This window comes from Carassius carassius, chromosome 8 (genome assembly GCF_963082965.1).
Source record: "Carassius carassius chromosome 8, fCarCar2.1, whole genome shotgun sequence".
NCBI lineage: Eukaryota > Metazoa > Chordata > Actinopteri > Cypriniformes > Cyprinidae > Carassius > Carassius carassius.
In genome coordinates, this window is record NC_081762.1 from 24,910,123 (window position 1) to 24,923,292 (window position 13,170).

General features: G+C 36.7%; 1 protein-coding gene across 1 annotated transcript in view; it reads left to right on the forward strand.

The window, feature by feature from the left end:
* The window catches only part of LOC132144885 (perforin-1-like), a 33,906-nt gene extending 32,484 nt beyond the window's left edge, over positions 1 to 1,422 (forward strand). Inside the window, exons 6-7 of the mRNA XM_059555435.1 lie at positions 125 to 847; positions 1,053 to 1,422. Of these exons, the coding sequence (XP_059411418.1) occupies positions 125 to 847; positions 1,053 to 1,315 (986 nt within the window). The 3' untranslated portion in view covers positions 1,316 to 1,422. The remainder of the gene's footprint in view (positions 1 to 124; positions 848 to 1,052) is intronic.
* Positions 1,423 to 13,170: the final 11,748 nt, after the last annotated feature.

Sequence of the window (13,170 nt, forward strand, 5' to 3'; positions counted from 1 at the left end):
CGATGGGGACTCTCAGTTTATGTACAAATGGCAGAAATGTTCAGAAAAACAAATTCAAGATGTAGTCAACCAGACGATGAACACTATTAACAGCAATTATTATATGATGCAATCATACTTGTAGCAATATTAGTAGAAGCCTCTGGTTCATACTATGTAGTAACTGTGAAGACAGGGGCACATTTTTGTCAAGAACTGAAGAAAAAGATGGGCACAGATGAAATGTTCAGCTCCATGTTCAAAGAACGTCAGACAGAGATTATCGGAGGAAACATAAATGGAGATGATTTACTTTTTTCTCGTTCATCACACCCAAATTCCCTAAATAACTGGCACGAGTCTTTGAAGAGTCTCCCTGACATTGTACATTACTCTCTGAAACCCCTTCATTTCTTACTGAGTAATAAACACCCTGCCAGGAAAGGACTGAAGAAAGCTGTTGAAGACTATATAATTCAAAATGCCCTTATGAAGGTTTGCTCTGAGCCTTGCAAGATTGGCAGGAAGTGCAGCGCAAGAGACCGATGTGCTTCTGTTTGTGAAAGTAGTCAAATGATAAAGTCTAACTGCTGTCCAACTGCAAAAGGACTAGCCACTCTGAAAGTCTACAGTCTCAGAGCCAAAGATCTGTATGGAGATAGATTTAAACAAACAGATGGCACTGTAACTGTTGAATATGACAACCAAATTAAGCGCACTCAGACCATTGATGATAATGATAATCCGCAGTGGCCAGAAACATTTGAGTTTGGTCCTATTGAGATCAGAATGGACAAAAAAATTACTTTTACAGTATATGATGCAGACAGCTACTGGAACAGTGATCTGCTTGGTTCATGCTCTTTTGATCTTACATTACATTAATTCATTTAGCTGACGCTTTTATCCAAAGCGACTTACAATTGCTATATATGTCAGAGCTCGCACGCCTCTGGAGCAACTAGGGGTTGAGTGTCTTGCTCAGGGACACATTGGTGTCTCACAGTGGATTTGAACCCGGGTCTCTCACACCAGATGCATTTGTCTTATCCACTGCGCCATCACCACCTCTTATCTTAGAAGTGGAGTTGTGACTGATCCCTGTGTTTTTACATATGGCACCTTCTATTTTACCTATGAAGTGAAATGTGCACCCAGTCTACAGGGCCCTCGGTGTGATGAACACATACCTTCTCCAATGGCTGCCCCTCTGGCTGATATTTTCAGCTCAAGAAATGGTGTTCTGGTTAAAGACCTGCCGAGGCTTGAATTAGCTCGCAATAACTCAGATAACTTAAACTCCAAGAGTACTTATGGAAAGCTGATCATGCTGTGACCTGCATCTCAAATCCATCTTTTATGCATGAAAAATTACCCCATTGTACTCTAACAGCACTTTTATCTGCTAGAAAAAAATATATCTGTAAGCTTTGCTTATTTTCTTCCCATTGCTTTTTTGTTTTTGCATTAATAAAGCATTCTTAAAGAAAGATATATGTTTCATTCTTTATTTTGAATTCTTTCATTTTTCATACTTAATACAAAAGCAACTTACTACAGGGAGTGCTGCTCCTGCCTCAATTGACATCATAAATGAGAATTTTTTTTTATATATAAGAAACAGTCATATTTCATTCTCTAGGATATTATTCTTGCAGACTGCAACTTCAGTTGACATAGCTCATATCTGTATTTCTGTAAATTACTAAAACTACACATGAACACCTGAAACATTTAGTTGTTACCAATAATAAAGAAAAATATTAAATAAAGAAATTATTAGTCATCAAAATATATTATATATTAAAATATATAAAGTGAATTTCGTTAATGCAGACCTTGTATGGTCTTTGTGAATATTTGCGATTTATATTTCTTGCTGAGAGTGTTACATACTATTGATTATTTGACAACTGTCTTGGGACGCGTTCACCTGCTGGTGGAAGGGAGGGGGGGGACTGCTCAGACAATTCACAGACTCAGAAGGAGAAGCAGCAGTGGTGTGTCCTGTGTTTTTATTGATGTTAATATCTTCCTTCACCATGTATGAGATGTATAAATTGTCATGGAAATACATTTTATAAATGTCAAAATTGTGAAAATGGCAAATTTTGTACTCTAAAGTGTGTAAATAGTCCATAAATAGATGTTTAAAGGTTTGGTTCAACTATGTGAATACCATGTGCGCTACACGTGAATGAAGCTAATGGCCAGTACTATGTGATAGCAGGAATGTGAACATAGAGTGAATTTATGGATATATAATGTGTTTTGATTGGTAATGTAACATTAGAGAGTCATAAGTTACATAAGTGACAGTTTAAATAAAAAAAGAAAGATAATCTTTTTGTTTTATGAAAATAAGGGTAATAAATGTGTTCATGCAAGGAGTATATTAAGAGATATAATTATTTTTTCTACCATGTGTTTTAATTCCAGAGCTCAGTTGAGTACTTTAAGGCAGCTGAAAACATAGAACATAGTTCATAAGTTCAAATGTTAGACAAAGTATCCTATGTGAATACTCTAAGCTATATATTTGTATGTACATTGTATTTCAAGTGTCCAGTGAAATTATAAGTCTAATTGGTGGAAACAGCACCTGACGAGAAGCTGTATGTGAGTAACTGTTTCTGTATAGTGTGACTTTGACTGAAGAGATGGTTATGGGATCAGAATCCCGCCTAAAGAATTGCAGTCACGGATAAAAACAAAAAAACAAGTGTGAAAACAAAATTTTAAAACGCAAGTAAAAATATATTGCACAAGATTTATAAATGAAAGCAAAGTTTTCATAATTGCAAACAATGGTCACAAATTGAAAAATAATAAGCATAGATCAAAAATAATGCATTAAAAAAATTATAATAAGCATGAATAAAAACTTTTAACATGTTCGCCTATGGCCACATTGCGATAGGGAGCATCCACAATGAGCACCGGCCTCGCCAAGACATTGATGTGCCTGGCTTGCCAAAACCTGATTAATAATAATAATTATACTTATTGTTATTACTGTTAGGAGATGATAATAAGAGTAAGAGTAATACATCCCAGTCACAACTGATTAGTTTGCTGTATATTGCTCATAATTGTTAACTGTATGTAGGCAATATTTTGCCATTTTTTATCATGTATTGTTTTTTGCAAACAGCTTTGCAGCTTTTTCTTTCATGTACAGTATATCATTGATAAGGTTGATGGTCTTGTGAGATACAGTATATGATATTTTGCATGCAGTTCCACTAGAGGAAGAGTGTTTTCCCCGAATATCAGCTCCATTGAAAATCTTTATTGAACTGTTGTGTAATATCAATATAACAAGTACATTTTGAGTGAGTTTAATATTGTACCTATTTTCTCATTTTCCTTGATGGAGAGTCCAAACAAAGCAACAAGAGAAGATTTTCCTACAAGCAACACACATTTAACGTTAATAGATCGCCACTGCATCACCATCATTTTCACCTGTACAATCGAACAACACTGAGCAACTAATGAGGTGCGTTGGAGTGATGTCACCGCCCCTCTTCATCTGATTGGCTAGAAGAGGAGCTGTCAATCTAGAACTAGTGGAACAATGATGTCGCTTAAACCCGCGCTGATTTACATGAAACTCTAACGCAACATTTAGAAAAGCAAGCATAGAACATGGAAACAACAGCGAAGGGGAAAACAGCATAAGCATACCAAAATTTCAAATATGAGCAGAAAATGTCTGAAAGCAGAAAAAAAGAGAAATATAACCAAGGAAAAGATGATTTAGTCAGACAATATTTGCATTAATATTTAAATTTTGTGCAATAATTTTAAATGTGTTTAACGTTTCAATTCATGCTTATTATTTTTAAAAATGCACTATTATTATTTTTTTATTTACGCTTATTATTTTTTAAATCCGTAACCATTGTTTGCTATTCTGAAAACTTTGCTTTCATTTATAAATTGTCCACAATATATTTTTACTTTCGCTTTTAAATATTGTTTTCACATTTGTTATTATTTTTTTTTTTATCTGTGACTGCAATACTATAGGTGGGATTTTGATCCCATATTATGGTCTCATGGTATACGTTTACTGATAAATGAGAATGCAGAAATATTTGCAAAATGCTCTGACAATAGCACTGCTGGCCTTCTTATGGCCCATACAAAATGGATGTAAGCCTGAACTCCAAAAATGGCCCAAATGTATCTAATACACATGTGGGCCTCTGTAGGTAAAGATGTGGTGTTCACGGCCATGTGTAATCTGATTGTGACCCTAATGTTGCCCATGTGGTAAAAAGTGAATATGGCCCAAATAATGCAAACCAAATGTGGTCCACCATTGGCAAAAATGTGGCACAATCGACAAAGGCTAATCATGGTGTAAACCAAATGTGCTCCACATATGTTTCAGCAAATGTGGCCCAGGTATATAAAAAAAATATATATATCTGGGGCAGTTTTGGCAAAGACATGGCACAATGAACACTGGATAATGTGGCCATGTGCCTAAAGTGACCCGCACATGATGCCACAAATGTGGCCCAGTTATCCTACAACGTAGTTGGGCAAGTTCTGGCAAAGATATGGCACATAAGCACTGGCTAATGTGGCTGTAACCCTAAAGTTGCCCACAAATTATGCCACAAATGTGACCCAGTTATCCCAAACCGTATCTGGGCCAGTTTTGGCAAATGTATGACACATGACAGAACTCGCTAATGTGTCAAGTTTCCACCAAAGATTTGGCTGTTAATGTAACAGGTCTTTTCCCACTTTCAGACTCGTTTTCAACATTAGGTAAGCATTGATTTGACTCAGTAACCCCTTCAGCCGTTATACACTTTTCATTTTCTATTTTACAACCATTTGTGAACAAACAACTTTTCACAAAAATTCATACACATAAGCAAAGTCAGTCAGAATGTCACTGGCAACCAATGCATTGGAATTACGCTTGACCTGATTGTGTGCACACATAATATCATATGGCCATTTTGATGTTGCACGACAGAAACAACAAATGTATTAAAGCATGTATTATTACAGAGTGGCAACAAAAATGGGATGCATGAAACACAGGACGTCATCTTTATAAAATACAGCAAGAAGTTAGAGTAGTGAGGAAATCAAAAGCTACCACCAAAGAAGAAAATGAATTATCAAGAATAACAAGTTGGTTATACTATATTGAATAATACTTTAAAATTAATAAATAAACATCCAACAGGATTATGTGAGCAGTGTGGAGTAGAGGGGACAGTGGTTATTTGTGTCTGTCAAAGGTATTTTAATGAAAGAGAAACCATGAAGGAGGAACTGAGAAAGGTGGGAATGGGAGAAATTAAGCTGGAAAGTATAATCATGCTTGGAGTTGACAGCTTATTTGGTTATCTCAAAAAGGTATTGATAAAGAGAATGTCGTTTTTATTATTATTATTATTATTATTATGAAGTGGGAATGCTTTGGTCCACATTCCAACAGAGCAGATGGTGATAATGCACCTAGCATTAGTGCTACCCACCCTTAAACAAAAAAGAAAAAGAAAAGAACAACAAATGTACCTATAATCCAGCCAACCAAGGGTGTATTCCATAAAAGAAGTTAAACAAAAAAGTTAAAACCTGAAATCTGAGTTGACTTACCCTGAGATGGGAAATTTTGGGGGGGTTCAGAGTTAGTTCAATCCATTCTGAGTAGGTTAACTCTGAGTTTAGCATGTGCACCACGACTATGAAAAGCCATGACCAATGGAGCTCCGAAATTATGATTCACCATGGCAACAGTTCCCGCCAAAAAGACTTCCGCATACTGCAGAATACGTAACTTTAAAAGCACAATATGTAAGATCTTTTTTCATAAAATATACAAAAACTACTATAACAGTGTTATATATTTTGACTTGTGTACATACATTATCCCAAATGTTTTGAAGAATGTTTAAATCCAGAGAATTTTAACTAGTGATACGGACCATGTCCATAGTGTCATTGTTTCACAATGACGTCAGACATACACTATCGACTTCCGTAACATGGAAACAACAAAGACACTTTAATAAGTTATGCATTTTATTAGACATGTGACCACCCCACAGAGTATCCAACATCAAGAAGGCAGAGACTTGTAAAATGTGAGGAAAATATACACCAGCGCCACTGACAGGTGTAGAGGAGATGGCCACAATACTAATATTAAAATCCAGCAGGAAACAAAAATAATTTGTTGCTTTTGTATTTGTAGTACATAAAAAAAGACCAAATAAACTGTGAATAATTTGTGTTTGTTTAGCAGCTGTGGTGGTGGTTATGGCATATATCTTGCACTACCCTTCCATCTGGCATCCTTCCATTCCATACAGTAATCGTTTCATTTTTGGAAAGAGGGTAATGTGTGTAATCAATGCCGCCAACCACACTGGAAATCCTAAAGGAAATTCTAATTATTAGGTTACTACAAAAGATATTTAAAAATGGTACTGTCCAAATACATATGCATGTGAATCAAATTTAATTTAATTAAATCCTCTCTTGATGTAAATGTAACCTGCGAATTATTGCTGGCTCCTCATCAACAGGATATCTTATATAAAAGACATGCCATTTTTGTCACATTTACTGTGTCTGCATGATTCAAATGAAAGTGGTCTGGTGAGCAAAATACTCTTGTTTTCATTTTCACTGAGATAATTTTTATTACCCTGCTGACAATAGGTTTTACTTGTTCACCCTAGGAAACAAAACTAAATATTGTATATATTTTTTCTTATATAGAAAATGCATCATGATTTAAGAATTTTAAGATATTTGTATTTGAAATAAGGCAAAAATCTCACCAATAAAAGCAATCTTTGCAGCGTGAATGAATGAATGAATAAGGTATTTAAACATTGCTTACAATTTAAAAAGGGGGAGCAGACTGAAAAAAAAACTCTGGGTTTACCAAAGAAAGGTTCACAGAGTAATTTACAATGGTAACTTAACAAAAGGTTTAGTTTTGTCTTTATTGGAACCGAAAACTGAGTTTCCCTTTTCTGGGGTTAACAAACTCTTTTTGAGTTTCCAACAAAACCCACTTCAAGCCTGACGAGATGAGCGTGCAGCATAAATCCAACAACAAATCAAGCAGGTGAGAAAAAATACAATCCAAAGTGAATCCAACAAGTCAAATCCAATGATTAAATCCAGAAGGAAGAAATTATCCTCAAATGCAACAACACAAAGTATTTATCCAAACACACAACATCCTTTTGTCCAGAAACAAATGTGTTGACTTTAATCCAGTGATGAATCAAACAATGTCCCAACAGCAAACATTCCCAAGCAAATCCAGCATTAACAACTAAGTAAATCCACAAACAATCACATTTGAATCAGTGTTCAACAAAGCCTATATCTCAAAGAAGGGGAGTCTACGTGCAGCACACAATCACAGGCCCACAGATCACTTTATGGTGAAAATATCTTTATTATCTGCTAGTAGCCAACAGCAGATTACCACATTTTCTCTTGCTGCTTTTGACATAACAAACATATCATCAAACCAAAATATTACTTTCAAACAGACATCAACATCTAAACCTCTGTTAATCTCAATAAGAACATTTGTAAATTTGACAGAAATAAAGTCAATCTGTTTTGTAAGTGATGATGGTAATACTGTATTTGGAGTTATTTATTTACTCTGGAGCTTTACATTAAACAAAGGTTGGGTTTTTACTTTCAACCAAAATTTGACTTCTGAGCAATGTTAAAATAAAATCTTCTGTAATAACACTTTTTTACGGAGCCCACGCTTTTTTATGACAAGCTGGAAAAAATATAAGGCTAAATCGTGTGCACGATTTACTAATTCGTTCCCTCAATGTACTACAACGTGCACACAGTTACTATTGCGTTTCCTCTATTTACTATTGCGTTCACTCGATTTATAAATTGTGCACATGATTAAAGGAACACTCCACCGTTTTTTGAAATAGGGCTTATTCACATTATTTGCTACATTTAGATAGGTGGGCAAATGCATTTTTGTGTCAGTGCATGCATTGTTTTAGTTTGACTGGGTCGGCGTTAGCTTAGCTTAGCACAATGAATGGAATCCTTTGTTGCCAGCTAGCATGGCCTGAGTAAAAGTGATCAAAAAAAATAAAAAAACCTACCTAATTACTTCTTGTGGCCTGCGTATTCACAACGAGTACAAATAGCGATCCAGATTAACACTAGGCGATTTCCTAGGCAGATATTGACTTGGGACTATATTATGGGGAAACACAGGCGAAGCACTGCTGCTTAGGCGAAGCACTGCTACTTCGGTGCAGAGATATCACGCAACACATGAAATCCCACGAATTCCGTCAACATACCGGCGTGCAACGCATCAAAAAAAACAGAAGAAGAAGAACATACCGGCTTGACCTGCACCGAGTGTCTTCGCTTTTGGATGATTTATTTTGAGAAGTTACAGCAAACATGGTTATTACCTGCATAGCAAAAGGTTGTGAGAACAAGCAAAGGACATACACGAATGTAATGTTTCACAGAATTCCACCTAATGAGGAACTGAGAAATAAATGGCTAGCAGCTCTGGAGATCTGTAGTTCAACGCCTCTCAACAAAATAAAGCAGTATCGTGTTTGCGAAGAACATTTTGCACCAGAGGACTACTTTGAAAACACAGGAAGAACAAAGTGCACATGTAAGTTGTCTTTTATTTCTCTTCCTATATAACCTATATTGCCTGTGAAAACATCAACTCTATGTGAATACAGCTATAATATGGGTCGATCTATACATGCGTCATGATTAAAATAATCACTTACTCTGAGGACAGCTGTCCATTTGGTCCATTCGGCGTGGGGCGTTTTTTCCAGTTCACTTTGTCACACCGGGAAAAAAATCGAGTACTGCAGAATGGATCAGCGCCGTGAAATCCTCTGTAGATGTGACAGAACTTCGGGCACGGTCATCTTGATCTGACGTGTTGAGCCTGGTCATCAATGGCAAAAACATGTCCCACTCTCTACAGCATAGACACTCTATTTCCGTCGGCATAAATTGGCATATTCCCCCACATTCACACCACCAGTTCATGTTGGCTCTCATCACGACCGATCGCAACCTCCTCCTCCTGCCGACCCAGTCAAACTAAAACAATGCATGCACTGACGCAAAAATGCATTTGCCCACCTATCTAAATGTAGGAAATAATGTGAATAAGCCCTATTTCAAAAAACGGTGGAGTGTTCCTTTAAGCAAATCGAGGGAACGAATTAGTAAATCGTGCGCACAATTTATAAATTGAGTGAGAGCAATAGTAAACCGAGGGAACGCAATAGTTATCGCGTGCACGTTTGAGTAAATTGAGGGAACTAATTAGTAAATCGTGTGCACAATTTATTTATTTTTTCTTGCATGTCATGTACGGGGCTCCGTACTTTTTAGATTAACAAAGAAGATTCACGAGTTCACCCTTCATCAAATCTGAAAGCGAATAGTAGGCATATTTTGGCGTGCTGTCCTGGGGGAGGGGTCTGGACCCGGAGCATAGCCCGAACCCAAGGAACTCCCACATCCCTAATTTGGGATAAATAGATTAGACGTGAGGAGTTGGGGTGGAGGAGGGATGCCGAAAAACTGTCGTGGGACAGGAGGTAGAAAGACTGGATATATATACACGCTTGTGTGCTAGTTAAGATGATTAGCTAAACAAGAAGCACCTGTGCCAAATTGGATGATTATCTGATTGTGCTCCTCAACCCTGTGGCCCTATGTGACTTCCTCATCACCGGAGAAATCAAGCAGTGTCAGGAATACTGCTCCTTGAGATAGCAAACTGGACAATATTTGAAGTTTCATTCCTGCCTACTGCAACCTTCTCAAAATTGTGCTAGTATGATGCCCTGCTGCTTGTGCTACACTGTCAAACCTCCAGGAACCCCTTTTTTTTTTACTGGTGGACTGGTGGTCTCCAGAATGTGAGCCAAGACAGAAATATTGTTGACAAAGGACTTCCATTTTATTACACTCTTTGTCGTTGTCAATAGTTTCATTTACTGTTTTCAAGCACTCCCAGCCAGTGTCATACCTGGTGCTTTCATAGATAAGTGTTCAAAATGATTACAATTATTATGTGAAGTAATAGTAAATACACAGCTACCTTGCATATGCTTTCATTTACTGAGACTTTTGGAACTGAACCAAAGTATCTTTTGAGTCTCTTGTCTTGAGCATAACGGTTATTCCGCTTTGTAACAGTACTGTGAATTTTCAGAGCTTATTGACACATTCAAGACATTTTCATCACTGAAAGTATTTATAGCATTGCTCATCTTTGGCCCCCTCAATGTGTAAAACATCTGAACATTTGTCTAAGCCACATGATGGCATATCACTTGCAAAACAAACCGTTGACACCCATTACCACACAATCATTATGCAAAAAAACAGGTTAGAGAAACAACATATTTCACGCTATTATTTCTTGCTTTTAATGTTTAAAAATGAACAATAAAAATAACAATATTGTAAATTTTTAAAGACATTATAGTTACAGTTGTGTGTGAAAGAGTGAAAGGTTCTTATGTGATCACCACTGAAAAATGGGATTTGGGAAACAAAACAAGTACACAGATGGAAACAACTGCAGTTGTATTCTGGAGCACATTGCCAAAGTGTTCAATGAGAGTTTCCAGTCAGATCTTTGAATCAGTTGAAGCACGGGTCATGATTCATCATTCATCAGTATTCAATGATTGATCATCAACAGTCTCGGCTGACTGGAAAGTTGGTTTAGATGTGAAGGCTGTTTGAGCTGCAGTTGGAAGCACTCATTCCAGGGAAGCAAAATTTTCAATGACCAAAAATGAAGTTGGGTGCTGTTTTTACAGGTGAGAGAGCTGGGTTATTTTGCCATATACTGTTAAAAAGATAATGACTATGCACAGAAATAAAAATATTAATTGGAAACTGTTTCTTTTATGATCCCACTTAATTTAAATGTTTATTGTTTCTGTACAGATATCGCGTAGGTACTAAACCTCAATTGAATTAGCTCTAGATAGCTCAATTAAGTTCAATTTCAAAAGTACTAAAATCTAACGACTCTGTGACCTGTGAACTTTCCCCAACACTGCTCATCACAAATTGAGCAATTTGACACACTTTCTTAATTTTACTACAGATTCGTATTTCATTTCAGACTAACATTTGCAGGCTATAACATCAGATGACACACAGCTCATATCTGCATTCATGTGTGGTTAAGATACCTAAACTACACATTAAAAGTGGAATATGCTAGTCATGTTTGTGCAGCACAGAGTGGCTACCTTACACTTTATAATATGACAGACAATTAGGTGTCCAGTATGGTTCTATTCATACAGCAGGACTTTGCCAAAAATACATTTATAAGTCCTGAAAATGTACAGGGTGAGGTTGGTTATAGAACACTTCTCAAGTGATGGCTCAAAAAAAAAAGATTTTAATATAACGACCAGCTTGTGTACCTCTGTTGTTCTGTACCACCCAAGCAACTGTTAAGATGTAATTGGAAAGCTAATAGATGGCTGTCATGGGTTCACCAGATTGAGCAAATAGTAAGTATATTTGGTGTGCTGTCCTGAGGGAGGGATCCGAGCTCGAAATACAGCCCGAACCCGGAGGACCCCTAATCAGGGATGAGAACAGTTAAGTGTGAGTGAGAGTGAGGAGTGCAGGAGGGATACCGGAAAACTATCATGGGACAGAGGTGAGTTAGCTGTATATATACCAGGGGCATTTCCCAGCCAAGGGGGGCAGTCTCTCTGCAAAAAGCAATAAATAAATGAAAAAATAATCGATATCACAAAAATACAACAATGCAAATAATATTAAATATGACATTAAAAGTATAAAAGTCACTAATTTGTACAAAGAAACACTGTCCAACAGTGATACTCGCAGGTAAAGTTACAGCAGAGGCTTGCTTCCCCTCAGCCCATAGACTTTTATAAGAGACCACATAGTGTGCTGTGACTTTACCGGGTTGTAATTGAGAATGGATTGGCGAAAGTCACATGAGAGGAGGAGATGCCTCCATCGAGCTATAATAGGATATGATCGGTTATGATTGGATGTGACTGGTTCATGCAATAAATCCGGCCTCTTGTTTTCATGCAAGCTCTCTGAACCCTGCATAAAATTAAAAAACACATCAATTTAGATTAAATTTAATGGTCTTTGAGAGAGTCTCTTGATTTTTGGTTTGCCCCTTCAGTCATCCCTCTTGGTTTGTTTTTATTTTTTTATTTTTTTTTCTTCATTATTCCTTTTGGTTAATTGGTTTTGGTTTATTTCTAAATTTACTTTACTGTGAATTATTTTGAAAGTTGACTTTATTATTTAGTGTTTGTGTTAATAAATATTTATTCGTGCTTAATTCTTTAATTATTATGTCTTGTAAAATTTATTTTCATAATTTTTTTTTTTTGCTATGCTTTTGTCTTGTTGCATACTTCATTTGACACAGTTGTGAGTCAACTGTGACAAATATTATGAGTCTAATTAAGAGATAAATGGCAAAAAAGCCATACATACATATACTGTATACATGCTGTCACAATGACCGAGTCTTGAGATCCAAGTGCGAGAACTAAATAGGTTTATTAAGATACAACAAACAGTGAGAATAGTTGGAAGATGATCGCATATGTAACTTCAGAGGAATACAGTCCAACCCGCTCAAGATGCTGTAATTATCCAACCCAGTGCAGTTGAGTCAGAGGTGGGTGAGGAATCCAAATACAGACTGGACGAGATCTGGAACTAACGAAACTAGACAAAAAAACAGAACAAGAATTAATGAAACCGACAACACAACCAGAAATGCCAACCAAATATATAGGCAGCGCAAAAGAGTTGAAGCTGGCACTCTGATAGACCACAGCTGCGGTGCTAGTTCACGAGTTTACACTTACATATAATTAGATTAAGTATTATAATGCATATTTGGGGTTTTGTCCGGGGAAAGGCTCGAATGGCCTGAAGCTAGAGTACCCCTCCATGTATAAAAGTGTAAATTGAGCTAATTGTGTGAAAGTGGAGGAGATGGGGTCGAAGGGTGATGCTGATAAACCGTCAATGGAGACAGGTAAGTCAGCTGTATTTATACCCTAGTGTTGATTATCTTAAGTGTGCTCCACCTGTGCTAATTAGGCTAAGTAT